Source organism: Scyliorhinus canicula, chromosome 11 (genome assembly GCF_902713615.1).
Source record: "Scyliorhinus canicula chromosome 11, sScyCan1.1, whole genome shotgun sequence".
Lineage (NCBI taxonomy): Eukaryota > Metazoa > Chordata > Chondrichthyes > Carcharhiniformes > Scyliorhinidae > Scyliorhinus > Scyliorhinus canicula.
In genome coordinates, this window is record NC_052156.1 from 9,894,205 (window position 1) to 9,910,896 (window position 16,692).

Here is a 16,692-nt window from a genome sequence, read left to right on the forward strand (position 1 = left end):
GCCATTCAGCCCCTCAAGCCAGCTCCACCACCCAATAAGATCATGGTTGATCTGATGTGACCTTAATCCCACATTCCTGCCTACCGCTGACAATTTTTGAGATAGTATGGAGCTAGGTCATGGATCGATTTGAAAGGGCAGCACGGTGGCGCAGTGGGTTAGCACTGCGGCCTCACGGCGCCGAGGTCCCAGGTTCGATCCCGGCTCTGGGTCACTGTCCGTGTGGAGTTTGCACGTTCTCCCCGTGTTTGCATGTGTTTCGCCTCCACAACCCAAAGATGTGCAGGCTAGGTGGATTGGCCACGCTAAATTGCCCCTTAATTGGAAAAAATTAATTGGGTACTCGAAAAAAAAATTTTAAGTTAAAAAAAATGGATCGATTTGAATATGAGGATCAGAATTATACATTTGGGCAACATGGAGCACAAATGGATAGCACTGTGGCTTCACAGCGCCAGTGTCCCAGGTTCGATTCCCGGCTTGGGTCACTGTCTGTGTGGAGTCTGAACGTTCTCCCCGTATCTGCGTAGGTTTCCTCCGGGTGCTCTGGTTTCCTCCCACAGTCCAAAGATGTGCAGGTTAGGTGGATTGGCCATGCTAAATTGCCAAAAAGGTTAGGAAGGTTTTTGGGTTACGGGGATAGGGTGGAAGCGTGAGCTTAAGTGGGCCGGTGCAGATTTGATGGGCCGAATGGCCTCCTTCTGCACTGTGTGTTCTACATTCTATATTTGAGACAGTAATGGGAACCAATGCAAGTCAGTGAGTGTCAGGGTGATGTTTGAACGGAGTCACATTGACACCATAGTATAGACTTCAATTCCAAATGGTAAATGAAAATCTCCTCATACATCATGTGAACGGCGCCGGGTCGGAGAATCCCCGTGGAGCGTGAGAATCAGATTCCGCATTCTCTGGCGTTGTTTTTCAGGCGCCGGTAGGATTCCCGCCACGCCGGTCAGGGGCCGTTGACAGGGACCCTCCCCCTCCACACACCCCCCCGGCGATTCTATGGGTTCCTGATGAGCCGAGTGGCCGACGAGTTTGGCCGCATTCCGTTGGCGTGGATTACTCAGCTCCCACACGGCGGGACCTGGAAGGTAAGTGTGCGGGGACTGTCTTGGAGAGGGGTCGGGGGGGGGATCCGACCCGGGGTGGGGGGGGGCACGGTGTCTGGCCCAGCGATTGGGGCCTACCGATCGGCCGGCGGGCTGGTTCCGTGGGGGCCTACTTTACTCCGTGCCACGCCCCTGTAGGGCTCCGCCTTATTGCCCGGGGACCGGCACGTTGAAGGAAACCACCGCACATGGGCGGAAATATGCCGGCCATTCCGCGCATGCGCGAGATCACACCTGTCGTTCTGCGCATGCGCAGACTCGCACGGGCCATTCCCCGCCAGCTGGCGCTGCGGGGACGACTCCAGCGGCAACCTAGCCCCCTGGAAAGGTGAGAATTCCTCACCTTCGGGGGCCGTTGACGCCGGAGTCGTTGGCGCTGGTTTTCCCACCAGCGTGGGGGACATAGCCCCATTTTTCGAGAATCCCGCCCTCTGTGACTCCCCACTTACCGGGCTTTTCCGTGATGGAGGTCTCAGGACCAAACTCTGTCCCAAACACTGGTCGGATTGTAAAGGTGTACTCTCGACCAACTTGTAAATCGGTGACCTGGTAAGAACCAGTTGTTTGTGCCACCGTGACTGACTGCTGTTCTTTTGACGCTGAAACATATAAACATTGTGGGATTAATGGGGGCCGTGGTGGCAGATCTCAAAAACTACTCGCAAACAATTTGGCTGCCCAACAGCCTATCAATGGGTAATTTTTTAAAATATAGCTATATATTTGGTGAGGACCCTCCTGTTTAAATCCTGTTTGTTCCTTTTTTTTGTTATAATTTTTATCCATGGATGATTATTGGACCTGTGACTTTGATGCAGATTTTGCCTTTAATTCAAGCTGGAGAGATCAGTGATGACTCAGTTTGACTGACTTGACGGGCGGCCAATGAACAGGCTGGAAATGATGGGATTTGCCATACGGGCGGCAAGGTACCACAGTGGTTAGCACTGTTGCTTCACAGCGTCAGGGACCCGGGTTCAATTCCCGGTTTGGGTCACTGTCTGTGCAGAGTCTGCACGTTCTCCCCGTGTCTGCGTGGGTTTCCTCCGTGTGCTCCGGTTTCCTCCCACAAGTCCCGAAAGACGTGCTTGTTAGGTGAATTGGACATTCTGAATTCTCTCAGTGTACTCGAACAGGCACCGGAATGTGGCGACTCGGGGATTTTCACAGTAACGTCATTGCAGTAGTGTAAGCCTACTGGTGGCAATAATAAAGATTATTAATAACCTGCCGGTGGTTGGATATATTTCCTCTGAGGTATTTTTCAGTGACAAGGTTGGTTTTCATTTTACTTTGGATTCTGAAGCCTGCATGGAGGAGCTCTAACTCTCTCTCAAGATCGATGATTTCTCTCTCATAATCCAGTGTAAGAATTCTTCTCTTTCCCACTAAGGCTGGATGTAACTTTCGTGAAACTGCAAAGGATTGAGAAAAAAACTCGGGCTGGAAGCTGGGTTGGATGCGAGACAAAAAGTCTTAACAGAGAAGTAGATTCAAAGGTGGACCTTTGAGTTGAAAGGCCAAGTTTAATAAAGACTAAAATGTCTCCCCAGAAGAAATCTTACAGCCTGTGAGTACTGAATGAATGTTCCTGCAAGAAGACCATCACCAATTGTTCATCAGTGGTTTCGATCAATCAGCGCGCTGGGTGGACAGATTTCAGCAAAGAATTCAATACCAAAAACAAGGACTCTTATCTTTTTTACCTTAATTCTTATTATGTTTTACCCCTTTCCACCCCTCTGTGTATGTTTGTCTTGTGTATGGCGGTTGGGGGGGGGGGGGGGGGTGGAACAGTTAAAGGTGGGTAGTAGGTTAGCTTGCTGTTATTGCGTTGTAATGATTGCATATTTCATCTTTATTTCTGTTATAAATAAACAGCAATTGCATTACTTACAAATCTGGTGGCTGTAATTATTGAGCAGCCAAGGCCCAAAGGTTTCGGGAATTTCTATATGAATTAGTGATTAGTTCACTTGTGTTGGGGCACTGGGACCTGTGGGGCTGGGATTGACCGCGTACTAGCCCAGGGCGTCGTAACTATATTGTCATGTGAGAGTATCTTTAAGAAATAGGTGCTTAAGAAATGTACCTTTAAGAAATGGGTGTTTATCAGTGATCTCAGAGTGTGGGTGGAGCTGGGCTGTCTGTCAGCATTTTACTTTCGTTTTAGGCTGTTTGCTGCAGGGTGTGTTTTAGTTTCGTTTTCAAAGCTGGATAGCTGCAGTCACAGTCAGAAGGTGTATGCATCTCTCTCTCTGTAATCTAAAGATCGTAAATCGATCCTTTGGTGATTTAAAACTAATAACTGCTCCCAATAGTGAATTTGAACCTGATCTTTGTGTTTTAAAGGTTTTTATGAATGTTAAAAGGACAGCTTAAGGATTACTTAGTGTTGTATACTTTAGGGGTTATATTTGAATTAATGGTTGCTAAGATGTTCACTATAATGTTTTAAAAAGGTTAACTTGAGTTCATAGAATAAACATTGTTTTGCTTTAAAAAATACTTTTCCATTTCTGCTGTACCACACCTGTAGAGTGGGCCTTGTGCTCCCCATACCACAATCTAGTAAAGGTGAACTCCATGATACACTTTGGGGTTCTCTAAACCCTGGCCTATAACAATATATATAGAAATATATATATATATATGTTCTTGGGATGCGAGTGTAGCTGGTGTGGCCAGAATCTATTGCCCATCCCTAGCTGCCCTCGATGAGGTGGTGGTGAGTCGCACTCTTGGATCACTGAATAGGAATATAGGACATAGGAGGAGGAGCAGGCCATTCAGCCCCTCAAGCCTTCTGTGCCATTGTATTCATGGCTGATATTCTACCATTTTCCCACATGACCCCAAAATCCCTTGATACCTTTAATAACTAGAAATTTATCGCTCGCTATCTTGAACAGACTCAATGACTGAGTTTCCACAGCATTCTGGGGTAGGGAGTTCCAAGGATTTACTATCCTCTGAATGAAGAAATTCTTCCTCACCTCAGTCCTGAATGGACAATCCCTTATTCTGAAACCGTGGCCAGGATTCTCCCCTACCCGGCGGAGTCCCGGCGTAGCTGAGTGGCGCCAACCACTCCGGCGTCAGGCCTCCCCAAAGGTACAGAATTCTCCGCACCTTTAGGGGCTAGGCCCGTGCTGGAGTGGTTGCCGCCACGCCTACTGGTGCCAAAACCAGCGCCAACGACCTTTGACGCCCACCGCCCGGCATCAGGGCTAGCCGAAAGGCCTTCGCCGGTTCACGCACCGGCGCATGCGCGGTAGGGGGGTTCTCTTCCACCTCCGCCATGGTGGAGGCCGTGGTGGCGACGGAAGAAAAAGAGTGCCCCCACGGCACTGGCCCGCCCGCCGATTGGTGGGCCCCGATCGCGGGCCAGGCCACCGTGGGGGCAGCCCCCGGGGTCCGATCACCCTGCACCCCCCCCCCCCCAGGACCCCGGGGGCCCGCTTGCGCCGCCAATCCCGCCTCCACCAGAGGTGGTTGAAACTACGTCGGCGGGACTGGCCTCTCAGCGGCGGGACTTCGGCCCATCGCGGGCCGGAGAATCGCCGCGGGGGGCCCGCCGACTGGCGCGGGGGTTCCGCCTATCGACGCGGCACGATTCCCGCCCCTGCCAATTCCTGGGTGGCGGAGAATTCCGGCCACTGCGGGGGCGGGATTTACGCCAGCCCCGGGCGATGCTCCGACCCTGCGGAGGGGTCGGAGAATTTTGCCCCGTGATCCCTTGGTTCTCGACCCTCCCTGCCAGGGGAAACACCCTACCTCGATCCACCCTATCGGGCTCCGCAACAATTTTGTAAGATTCAATGAGATCGTCTCTCATTTTTCAAAACTCTAGAGATTATTGTCCCAGCTTCCTTAATCTCTCATACATTCATTGGTAGATTCATAAAGGTTGACAGCACAGAAGGAGACCATTTGGCCCATCGGTCAACAATTATCTGACAACAATCCCATTTTCCAGCGCTTGCCCACAGCCCTGGAGGTTATGGCTACGCAAATGAACATCTAAACATGTCTTGAATGGTACAGGAGCTTCTGACCCAACCACCCTTTCAGGTAGTGAGTTCCAGACTCCCACCGTCCTCTCGGTGAAAAGATTTCTCCTCAATTCCCCTCTTACCCTTCTACCTCTTACCTTAAATGTATGCCCCCTGGTTACTGACCATCTACTGCCTTCCTCCGCACCCCATCAGTGCCGCTCATAATTTTATACACCTCTCCTCAACGGACAATCCCGCTATCGCAGTCTGTGTGGTGTAGGTACAGCCACAGTGCTGTTAGGGAAGGGATTCCAGGATTTTGACCCAGAGTCAACAAAGGAAGGTGGTAAAGTTCCAGGTCACGATGGTGAGGGGCTTGGGGGCGAACAGGTGGTGGTAATCTCTTGCCTCCGCTGCCATTGGCCTTGTGACTGGTAGGTTTGGAAGTTTAATCAGGCCGTGTGGGGTTTTAGCTCACGGTTTGGAGCTCAGGAAATCTGTGGTATTAATTTGATCATTCAATTTGAATCACCTGGTGCTGAGGATCCAAAGAAACGATCTTTTTCCTGTTGTCCAGACAAGGCACAAAACCTTATTGGTGACTGGAAGGGTAATGAATCAGAATCACAGAATTGTTACGGCCGCTGGAGGCCACTTGGCCCATCGTGTCTGCACCCAGCTTTCCAAACGAGCATCATGACTTTACACCATTCTCCTGCCTCTTCCCGCAACCCCTACACATTGTCTCTATTCAAGTAATCATCTTACGCCCTCTTGAATGCCTCGATGAAACCTGCCTCCACCACACTTCCAGGTCGTACATTCCACACCTGACCCAGTCGCTATGTGGGGAAAATAAAAAACTCACATCAAATTTTCCTACATTTCAGCACGGCGGGATTGGCTATTGTGTGGTCCTTAAGGGACGTCCAGATACACAGAACTGAATCGGAGGAACTTCCATCTCTGAACTTACCGGTGGTCAATCTCCAAGAGAGGATGTAGCTTGTAGCTCCAGGGACACGATACCAGCTCAGTGTCATTCTGTCCGTATCGACAACAGTCACTCGAAATCCCTGCACTCTCTCAGCCGGGCCTGCAAGTAAAGTAAGAGAGCACTCTCAGAACCCTGGGCCGGCAGAGACTCGATGGGTGAATGGGCCTGATTCTGTGCCATGGTGGTGCAATAACTATGAGTGTGAGATTACAACTGACTCAGACTCGAACCCATCGCAATGATCTCCATGCCAATTGCAGATCCATCCCTCACAGATTTAAGGTAGATCTTAGTTGACATACAGAAATTAACTTCATGCCGTTTAAGACATACCAAATCGAAGTCATCTCTGTCCAAATTAAAGAACATCTTTTGTGTGGAATAGTCACAATATCTCTCCCCCCCCCCCCTCAATCCCCCCACCCAAACCCATCAAGTTATAACTATCATCGCTTTCCTCATCGTCCCAAGTCAAGCACTGGCAGGAACCATGAACACAGGCAACTTGCTTGTCCTCAATGTTGTACATCCATTAGGGCACAGTATAGGCCAATGGATGGATCAGCCCCCTGTTGGGGAATTATCTGGTCACTGTGCAGTCAACACAAAATGTAGTGAGCACCATGGCCAATATGCCCCACGTGCTCACCAGAACTAAACTGCTGATATTGGGCTCACAAAGTTGCACGTGCAAGTCCCAGTGTTGAGACCTGAGCATATAATCTAGGGTAAAACCACAGGCAGTACTGAGGGAGTGCCGCACTGTCAGAGGGTCAGTACTAAGGGAGCGCCGCACTATCAGAGGGTCAGTACTGAGGGAGTGCCGCACTGTCGGAGTGTCAGTACTGAGGGAGTGCCGCACTGTCAGAGGGTCAGTACTGAGGGAGTGCCGCACTGTCGGAGTGTCAGTACTGAGGGAGCGCCGCACTGTCAGAGGGTCAGTACTGAGGGAGTGCCGCACTGTCAGAGGTTCAGTACTGAGGGAGTGCCGCACTGTCGGAGTGTCAGTACTGAGGGAGCGCCGCACTGTCAGAGTGTCAGTACTGAGGGAGTGCCGCACTGTCGGAGTGTCAGTACTGAGGGAGTGCCGCACTGTCAGAGGGTCAGTACTGAGGGAGCGCTGCACTATCAGAGGGTCAGTACTGAGGGAGTGCCGCACTGTCGGAGTGTCAGTACTGAGAGAGTGCCGCACTGTCAGAGGGTCAGTACTGAGGGAGTACTGCACTGTCAGAGGGTCAGTACAGAGGGAGCGCCGCACTGTCAGAGTGTCAGTACTGAGGGAATGCTGCACTGTCAGAGGGTCAGTACTGAGGCAGTGCTGCACTGTCAGAGGGTCAGTACTGAGGGAGTGCTGCACTGTCAGAGGGTCAGTACTGAGGGAGTGCTGCACTGCCAGAGGGTCAGTACTGAGGGAGTGCTGCACTGTCAGAGAGTCAGTACTGAGGCAGTGCCACACTGTCAGAGGGTCAGTACTGAGGGAGTGCTGCACTGTCAGAGGGTCAGTACTGAGGGAGTGCCGCACTATCAGAGGGTCAGTACTGAGGGAATGCTGCACTGTCAGAAGGTCAGTACTGAGGGGGTGCTGCACTGTCAGAGGGTCAGTACTGAGGGAGTGCTGCACTGTCAGAGGGTCAGTACTGAGGCAGTGCCGCACTGTCAGAGGGTCAGTACTGAGGGAATGCTGCACTGTCAGAAGGTCAGTACTGAGGGGGTGCTGCACTGTCAGAGGGTCAGTACTGAGGGAGTGCTGCACTGTCAGAGAGTCAGTACTGAGGCAGTGCTGCACTGTCAGAGGGTCAGTACTGAGGAAGGGCTGCACTGTCAGAGGGTCAGTACTGAGGGAGTGCCGCACTGTCGGAGTGTCAGTACTGAGGGAGTGCTGCACTGTCAGAGGGTCAGCACTGAGGGAGTGCCGCACTGTCAGAGGGTCAGTACTGAGGGAATGCCGCACTGTCAGAGGGTCAGTACTGAGGGAGTGCTGCATTGTCAGAGGGTCAGTATTGAGGGAGTGCCGCACTGTCAGAGGTCAGTACAGAGGGAGTGCTGCACTGTCAGAGGGTCAGTACTGAGGGAGTGCTGCACTGTCAGAGGGTCAGTACTGAGGGAGTGCCGCATTGTCGGAGTGTCAGTACTGAGGGAGTGTCGCACTGTCAGAGGGTCAGTACTGAGGGGGTGCTGCACTGTCAAAGGGTCAGTACTGAGGGAGTATCGCACTGTCAGAGGGTCAGTACTGAGGGAGCGCCGCACTGTCAGAGGGTCAGTACTGAGGGAGTGCCGCATTGTCGGAGTGTCTGTACTGAGGGAGTGCCGCACTGTCAGAGGGTCAGTATTGAGGGAGTGCTGCACTGTCAGAGGGTCAGTACTGAGGGAGTGCTGCACTGTCATAAGGTCAGTACTGAGGGAGCGCTGCACTGTCAGAGGGTCAGTACTGAGGGAGTGCTGCACTATCAGAGGGTCAGTACTGAGGTTGTGCTGCACTGTCAGAGGGTCAGTACTGAGGGAGCTCCGCACTGTCAGAGGGTCCGTACTGAGGGAGTGCTGCACTGTCAGAGGGTCAGTACTGAGGGAGAGCTGCACTGTCAGAGGGTCAGTACTGAAGGAGTGCTGCACTGTCAGAGGGTCAGTACTGAGGGAGTGCTGCACTGTCAGAGGGTCAGCACTGAGGGAGTGCTGCACTGTCAGAGGGTCAGTACTGAGGGAGTGCTGCACTGTCAGAGGGTCAATATTGAGGGAGCGCTGCACTGTCAAAGGGTCAGTACTGAGGGAGCGCTGCACTGTCAGAGGGTCAGTACTGAGGTTGTGCTGCACTGTCAGAGGGTCAGTACTGAGGGAGCTCCGCACTGTCAGAGGGTCAGCACGGAGGAAGTGTTGCACTGTCAGAGGGTCAGCACTGAAGGAGTGCTGCACTGTCAGAGGGTCAGTACTGAGGGAGTGCTGCACTGTCAGGGGGTCAATATTGAGGGAGTGCTGCACTGTCAAAGGGTCAGTACTGAAGGAGTGCTGCACTGTCAGAGGGTCAGTACTGAAGGAGTGCCGCACTGTCAGAGGGTCAGTATTGAAGGAGTGCCGCACTGTCAGAGGGTCAGTACTGAAGGAGTGCTGCACCGTCAGAGGGTCAGTACTGAGGGAGTGCTGCACTGTCAGACGGTCAGTACTGAGGGAGTGCTGCACTGTCAGAGGGTTAGTATTGAGGGAGTGCTGCACTGTCAGAGGGTCAGTATTGAGGGAGCTCCGCACTGTCAGAGGGTCAGCACTGAGGAAGTGCTGCACTGTCAGAGGGTCAGCACTGAGGGAGTGCTGCACTGTCAGAGGGTCAGTACTGAGGGAGTGCTGCACTGTCAGAGGGTCAATATTGAGGGAGTGCTGCACTGTCAAAGGGTCAGTACTGAAGGAGTGCTGCACTGTCAGAGGGTCAGTACTGAAGGAGTGCCGCACTGTCAGAGGGTCAGTACAGTACAGAAGGAGTGCCGCACTGTCAGAGGGTCAGTACTGAGGGAGTGCCGCACTGTCAGAGGGTCAGTACTGAGGGTGCGCTGCACTGTCAGAGGGTCAGTATTGAGGGAGTGCTGCACTGTCAGAGGGTCAGTACTGGGGGAGTATCGCACTGTCAGAGGGTCAGTACTGAAGGAGTGCTGCACTGTCAGAGGGTCAGTACTGAAGAAGCGCCACACTGTCAGAGGGTCAGTACAGTACTGAAGGAGTGCTGCACTGTCAGAGGGTCAGTACTGAGGGAGTGCTGCACTGTCAGAGGGTCAGTACTGAAGGAGTGCGGCACTGTCAGAGGGTCAGTACTGAAGGAGTGCCGCACTGTCAGAGGGTCAGTACTGAGGGAGTGCTGCACTGTCAGAGGGTCAGTACTGAGGGAGTGTTGCACTGTCAGAGGGTGAGTACTGAGGGAGTGCCGCACTGTCAGAGGGTCAGTACTGAGGGAGTATCGCACTGTCAGAGGGTCAGTACTGAGGGAGTGCCGCACTGTCAGAGGGTCAGTACTGAGGGAGTGCTGCACTGTCAGAGGGTCAGTACTGAAGGAGTGCTGCACTGTCAGAGGGTCAGTACTGAAGGAGTGCCGCACTGTCAGAGGGTCAGTACTGAGAGAGTGCCGCACTGTCAGGGGGTCAGTACTGAAGGAGTGCTGCACTGTCAGAGGGTCAGTACTGAAGGAGTGCCGCACTGTCAGAGGGTCAGTACTGAGGGAGTGCTGCACTGTCAGAGGGTCAGTACTGAGGGAGTGCCGCACTGTCAGAGGGTCAGTACTGAGGGAGTATCGCACTGTCAGAGGGTCAGTACTGAGGGAGCGCCGCACTGTCAGAGGGTCAGTACTGAGGGAGTGCCGCATTGTCGGAGTGTGTGTACTGAGGGAGTGCCGCACTGTCAGAGGGTCAGTATTGAGGGAGTGCTGCACTGTCAGAGGGTCAGTACTGAGGGAGTGCTGCACTGTCATAAGGTCAGTACTGAGGGAGCGCTGCACTGTCAGAGGGTCAGTACTGAGGGAGTGCTGCACTGTCAGAGGGTCAGTACTGAGGGAGTGCTGCACTGTCAGAGGGTCAGTACTGAGGTTGTGCTGCACTGTCAGAGGGTCAGTACTGAGGGAGCTCCGCACTGTCAGAGGGTCAGCACTGAGGAAGTGCTGCACTGTCAGAGGGTCAGTACTGAGGTTGTGCTGCACTGTCAGAGGGTCAGTACTGAGGGAGCTCCGCACTGTCAGAGGGTCAGCACTGAGGAAGTGCTGCACTGTCAGAGGGTCAGCACTGAGGGAGTGCTGCACTGTCAGAGGGTCAGTACTGAGGGAGCTCCGCACTGTCAGAGGGTCAGCACTGAGGGAGTGCTGCACTGTCAGAGGGTCAGTACTGAGGGAGTGCCGCACTGTCAGAGGGTCAGTACTGAGGGAGAGCTGCACTGTCAGAGGGTCAATATTGAGGGAGTGCTGCACTGTCAGAGGGTCAGTACTGAGGGAGTGCTGCACTGTCAGAGGGTCAATATTGAGGGAGTGCTGCACTGTCAAAGGGTCAGTACTGAAGGAGTGCTGCACTGTCAGAGGGTCAGTACTGAAGGAGTGCCGCACTGTCAGAGGGTCAGTACAGTACAGAAGGAGTGCCGCACTGTCAGAGGGTCAGTACTGAGGGAGTGCCGCACTGTCAGAGGGTCAGTACTGAGCGTGCGCTGCACTGTCAGAGGGTCAGTATTGAGGGAGTGCTGCACTGTCAGAGGGTCAGTACTGAGGGAGTATCGCACTGTCAGAGGGTCAGTACTGAAGGAGTGCTGCACTGTCAGAGGGTCAGTACTGAAGGAGCGCCACACTGTCAGAGGGTCAGTACAGTACTGAAGGAGTGCTGCACTGTCAGAGGGTCAGTACTGAGGGAGTGCTGCACTGTCAGAGGGTCAGTACTGAAGGAGTGCGGCACTGTCAGAGGGTCAGTACTGAAGGAGTGCCGCACTGTCAGAGGGTCAGTACTGAGGGAGTGCTGCACTGTCAGAGGGTCAGTACTGAGGGAGTGCTGCACTGTCAGAGGGTCAGTACTGAGGGAGTGCCGCACTGTCAGAGGGTCAGTACTGAGGGAGTATCGCACTGTCACAGGGTCAGTACTGAGGGAGTGCCGCACTGTCAGAGGGTCAGTACTGAGGGAGTGCTGCACTGTCAGAGGGTCAGTACTGAAGGAGTGCTGCACTGTCAGAGGGTCAGTACTGAAGGAGTGCTGCACTGTCAGAGGGTCAGTACTGAGAGAGTGCCGCACTGTCAGGGGGTCAGTACTGAAGGAGTGCTGCACTGTCAGAGGGTCAGTACTGAAGGAGTGCCGCACTGTCAGAGGGTCAGTACTGAGGGAGTGCTGCACTGTCAGAGGGTCAGTACTGAGGGAGTGCCGCACTGTCAGAGGGTCAGTACTGAGGGAGCGCCGCACTGTCAGAGGGTCAGTGCTGAAGGAGTGCTGCACTGTCAGAGGGTCAGTACTGAGGGAGTGCCGTACTGTCAGACGGTCAGTACTGAAGGAGCGCCGCACTGTCAGAGGGTCAGTACTGAGGGAGTATCGCACTGTCAGAGGGTCAGTACTGAGGGAGTGCCGCACTGTCAGAGGGTCAGTACTGAGGGAGTGCCGCACTGTCAGAGGGTCAGTACTGAGGGAGTGCTGCACTGTCAGAGGGTCAGTACTGAAGGAGTGCTGCACTGTCAGAGGGTCAGTACTGAGGGAGTGCTGCACTGTCAGAGGGGCAGTACTGAGGGGGTGCTGCACTGTCACAGGGTCAGTACTGAGGGAGTGCCGCACTGTCAGAGGGTCAGTACTGAGGGAGTGCTGCACTGTCAGAGGGTCAGTACTGAGGGAGTGCCGCACTGTCAGAGGGTCAGTACTGAGGGAGTGCCGCACTGTCAGAGGGTCAGTACTGAGGGAGTGCCGCACTGTCAGAGGGTCAGTACTGAGGGAGTGCCGCACTGTCAGAGGGTCAGTACTGAGGCAGTGCTGCACTGTCAGAGGGTCAGTACTGAGGGAGTGCTGCACTGTCAGAGGGTGGGTACTGTGGCAGTGCTGCACTGTCAGAGGGCCAGTACTGAGGGAGTGCTGCACTGTCAGAGGGTCAGTACTGAAGGAGTGCTGCTCTGTCAGAGGGTCAGTACTGAGGGAGTGCTGCACTGTCAGAGGGTCAGTACTGAGGGAGTGCTGCACTGTCAGAGGGTCAGTACTGAGGGAGTGCTGCACTGTCAGAGGGTCAGTACTGAGGGAGTGCCGCACTGTCAGAGGGTCAGTACTGAAGGAGTGCTGCACTGTCAGAGGGTCAGTACTGAGGGAGTGCTGCACAGTCAGAGGGTCAGTACTGAGGGAGTGCTGCACTGTCAGAGGGTCAGTACTGAGGGAGTGCTGCACTGTCAGAGGGTCAGTACTGAAGGAGTGCCGCACTGTCAGAGGGTCAGTACTGAGGGAGTGCTGCACAGTCAGAGGGTCAGTACTGAGGGAGTGCCGCACTGTCAGAGGGTCAGTACTGAAGGAGTGCTGCACTGTCAGAGGTCTTCGAAGTGTGCAGGCAGACGGAAAAGATCAATGTTTTCCAGAAAAGCCCTGGCTACTATTTAAACAGAAACATCAGCTAAGCTATGCGGTCATTATCTTATTTCTGTTTGGGGAGCTTGCTGTGCACAAATTGGTTGCTATGTTTCCTGTATGCAGATATGACTGCATTTCAAAAGCATTTAGTTGTCTCTCCTGTACTTTGGGGTGCTCTGAGGTTGTGAAATGCACTGTAGAAATAAAGCAAGCACTAAATTAGAACTTCAGTAAATGCACATTGACAATCAAACATACCACAACCTCTTGTCAAAAGAATTCACCAACTCTCACCTGTAGCAGCGGTGATTGTTACAGGGGCCCCTTCATGGTCGCCAAAGAGTGAAGAGACTCTGATGATGTAACTCATCCCTGGCTGCAGGTTCAGGATGTCAAATGTGTTGATGGCCGTTGCAACCGACCGACTGGTCTCTGGGCCGCCTGTCAGTGGGATTTCAATCAGCAATTAGAATCCAGGCTACGGCAGCCTTAATATGTGTACACGCGGTTTGGTACAAGCAAGGAAATGATCCTAAACATTTAGAAAAGCCCCAGCTGAAGTATTTGAGGCGTCCGGCTTTGATAAGGATGTCAAAGCTTTGGAGAGGGTACAGAGGTTTACTCGAAAGATATCAAGGATGGGGGTCTCCTGTACCACGGAGTGACTGGAGAGACCTGGATTGTCCTTATTATAATCACAGGAGTCCCGAGAAGGGCCAAACTTAAAGGTTTAGTTAGTTACAGGCATGCAAGGCCACGAAGCAGCAGGTGGGACATCCAGTCGCAGCCAGGACCATCCGACATTGCCTGTTCCCTTCCTGGCCGGTTTTTATCGGTCCAATTTAACCAGCTCCGCTGTTAGGCCTTTGCCCCCTCAGCGGGGCAGCGCGTATTTCATTAACCCCGCTGGAAGATCAATCGGCTGATCCCCGTGTGCCTCGTGGAGGTCGTTACCATTCTCCTCACAGCAGAGAAGGTTCCGGGTGGATTTGATTGAGCAGTTCAAAATCATAACGGGGTACAGAGAAATAAGAATGTGTTTCCTTTTACAGGAGGACCAGGACAGAGTTCAATGGTGGAGAGCAAATGAAGATAACATCTGGAAAGCAGAATTTAAGCTTTGAGTTGCAATTATGACCTGGGACTCAATGATTGGAAAGAGTGGTGGAAACAAATTCAATAGTGATTTTTTTTCTAAGAGAATTGGAGAAAGTGCAGCAAATTCACAGAGCTATGGGGAAAGGACTAATTGGGTCATTTTCTATCGAGCCAACCCAGGAATGATGGACCAAATGGCCTCCTGAGTAAATCTACCATCTGGCGTGACACTGAGGAGCAAGGGTCAAGGAAGGTCGAGGTTACAAATGGGCGGCACCGTGGTACAGTGGTTAGCACCGCTGCCTCACAGCTCCCAGGACCTGGGTTCAATTCCGATCTTGGATCACTGTCTGTGCGGAGAATGCACCTTCTCCCCGTGTCTGCGTGGGATTCCTCCGGGTGCTCCCGTTTTCCTCCCGCAGTCCAAAGATGTGCAGGTTAGGTGGATTGGCCATGATAAATTGGCCTTCAACAAAAGGTTAAGTGGGGTTACGGGGATAGGGTGGTGCCATGGGCTGAAGTAGGGTGCTCTTTCCAAGAGCCGATGCAATCTCGATGGGCTCAGGCCCCTGACCTGGGGATCAGAAAAATCAGTGACGGGTTCCTTGGTCCTAATTGCTACCCAAGGGAATTCCCAGGAAAATACCAGTCTATAGATGCCAGGATTAGAGCCGATGGGGGTGGCCTCCTCTGTGGGATGGGGGTGGCCTCCTCTGTGGGATTAGCTACTGACATTTAAAGAAGGGTAACTGGGGTGTAAGAGCCATTGGTCAGCCACCGCCAGTGGAACCCTGGCCCAGGAATTGTTAATCGCGTCTCAGATAGGAAGGAAGAAAATTAGAAAATGAGAGCTTATAGTTGGAGTCCAAATCTCCTGGGAAAATAATAACGTCTTATATTTATATAGGGCCTTGAACTTGATAAAACCGGAGCACCCGGAGGAAACCCACGCAGACACGGGGAGAACGTGCAGACTCCGCACAGACAGTGACCCAAGCCGGGGATCGAACCTGGGACCCTGGAGCTGTGAGGCAACTGTGCTAACCACTGTGCTGCCGTGCTGCCCTATTCTTCCCTTGCTTCTCTGCAATGTTCTCAAGGTTCCCTGCACCCTTTTCGATGTTTTCACAGCACAGGAGCATTATAAAATCAAACGTCGCATGAGCCCAATAAGGAGATGTTTGGCGGGATTTACCGATCCCGCCGTTGTCAACGGGATTTCCCGGTGACTGCAGCCCTCGTCGCCAGGAAACCCGTGTGCCGTCGGTGGAACTGGAATATGCTGCCGGTGTGAACAGCCGGTAAATTATGCCCATTGAGTCAGGTGACCAAAAGGCTGGTTGGAGAAATAGGTTTTAAGGAGGGGGGCAAAGTAGAGAGTTGGAGAGGTTCAGGAAGGTGTTATAGTGGGAGGGGGAAGAGGGGGGATTGCTAACCAATCGCCCTGTGGCCTTCATGGACTATGAGCTCCCCTATTGAGCGGGCAGGGGCTTGCCCGGACTGGCATCTGCGACGGTCCCCGATTAGGATGCAAGTGGCTGGGGAAGGTCACAGCGATAGGGAGAAATGAGACCATGGAGGGCTTTGAAAAAAGGATGAGAGTTTCAAAATCAATCGACCCTTGGCTGGGAGCCCATGTTGGTCAGCGAACACTGGGGTGATAGGGGAACGGGTGCAAGTCTAGACAGGGGCAGCAGAAGTTTGGATGATCTCATGTTTAAGGAATCCGGAATGTGGGAGACCAGCCAGGAGGGCATTGGAATAGTCAAGTCTTGAGGTGACTCAACCTTAACAGGAATCGGAAACAAATTGAATCAACCCGTGCCTTCCATTTCCCTCCCTAACAGCGCTGGGGGTGTACCTACGCCACATGGGCTGCAGCGGTTCAAGAGGACAACTCACCATCACCTTCTCAAAGGCAATTACGGGTGGGCAACATATGCTGGTCTAGCCAGCAACACCCACATCCCTTAAATGCCTGTAACAAGCTGTTTATACAGGCTGCAGCTATATTGGTGACGGTGACCCACTAGTTGCTGTTCCTTCAGGGCACTCGGCTGCTCTAGTGATTGTTACAGCAACGTGTTAAACACTGAATATTTTACCGTCCGCCAGCCTCCAGTAGATTCTGTATCCAGAGCTTCCCGGCACACTATTCCAGCTTATCTGAATCCGCTTTGTGGTTGCGCCGATGATACGGACATTCCCAACTGTTCCCAGAGGACGTTCGACAGCAGCTGCAATTTTGACGTTAAAAAAGAACCAACAGGTTAACATAAGAACATAAGAGCATAAGAACTAGGAGCAGGAGTAGGCCATCTGGCCCCTCGAGCCTGCTCCGCCATTCAATGAGATCATGGCTGATCTTGTGTGGGCTCAGCTCCACTTTCCGGCCCGAACACCATAACCCTTAATCCCTTTTTTCTTCAAAAAACTATCTATCTTTACCTTAA

General features: G+C 52.8%; 1 protein-coding gene across 1 annotated transcript in view; it reads right to left on the reverse strand.

Moving 5' to 3' along the window:
• Positions 1 to 16,692, reverse strand: part of col7a1 (collagen, type VII, alpha 1) — a 408,534-nt gene that overhangs the window by 250,534 nt on the left and 141,308 nt on the right. Inside the window, exons 25-28 of the mRNA XM_038812016.1 lie at positions 16,345 to 16,476; positions 13,436 to 13,582; positions 6,090 to 6,209; positions 1,565 to 1,714 (exon numbers count right to left, since the gene is read on the reverse strand). Of these exons, the coding sequence (XP_038667944.1) occupies positions 1,565 to 1,714; positions 6,090 to 6,209; positions 13,436 to 13,582; positions 16,345 to 16,476 (549 nt within the window). The remainder of the gene's footprint in view (positions 1 to 1,564; positions 1,715 to 6,089; positions 6,210 to 13,435; positions 13,583 to 16,344; positions 16,477 to 16,692) is intronic.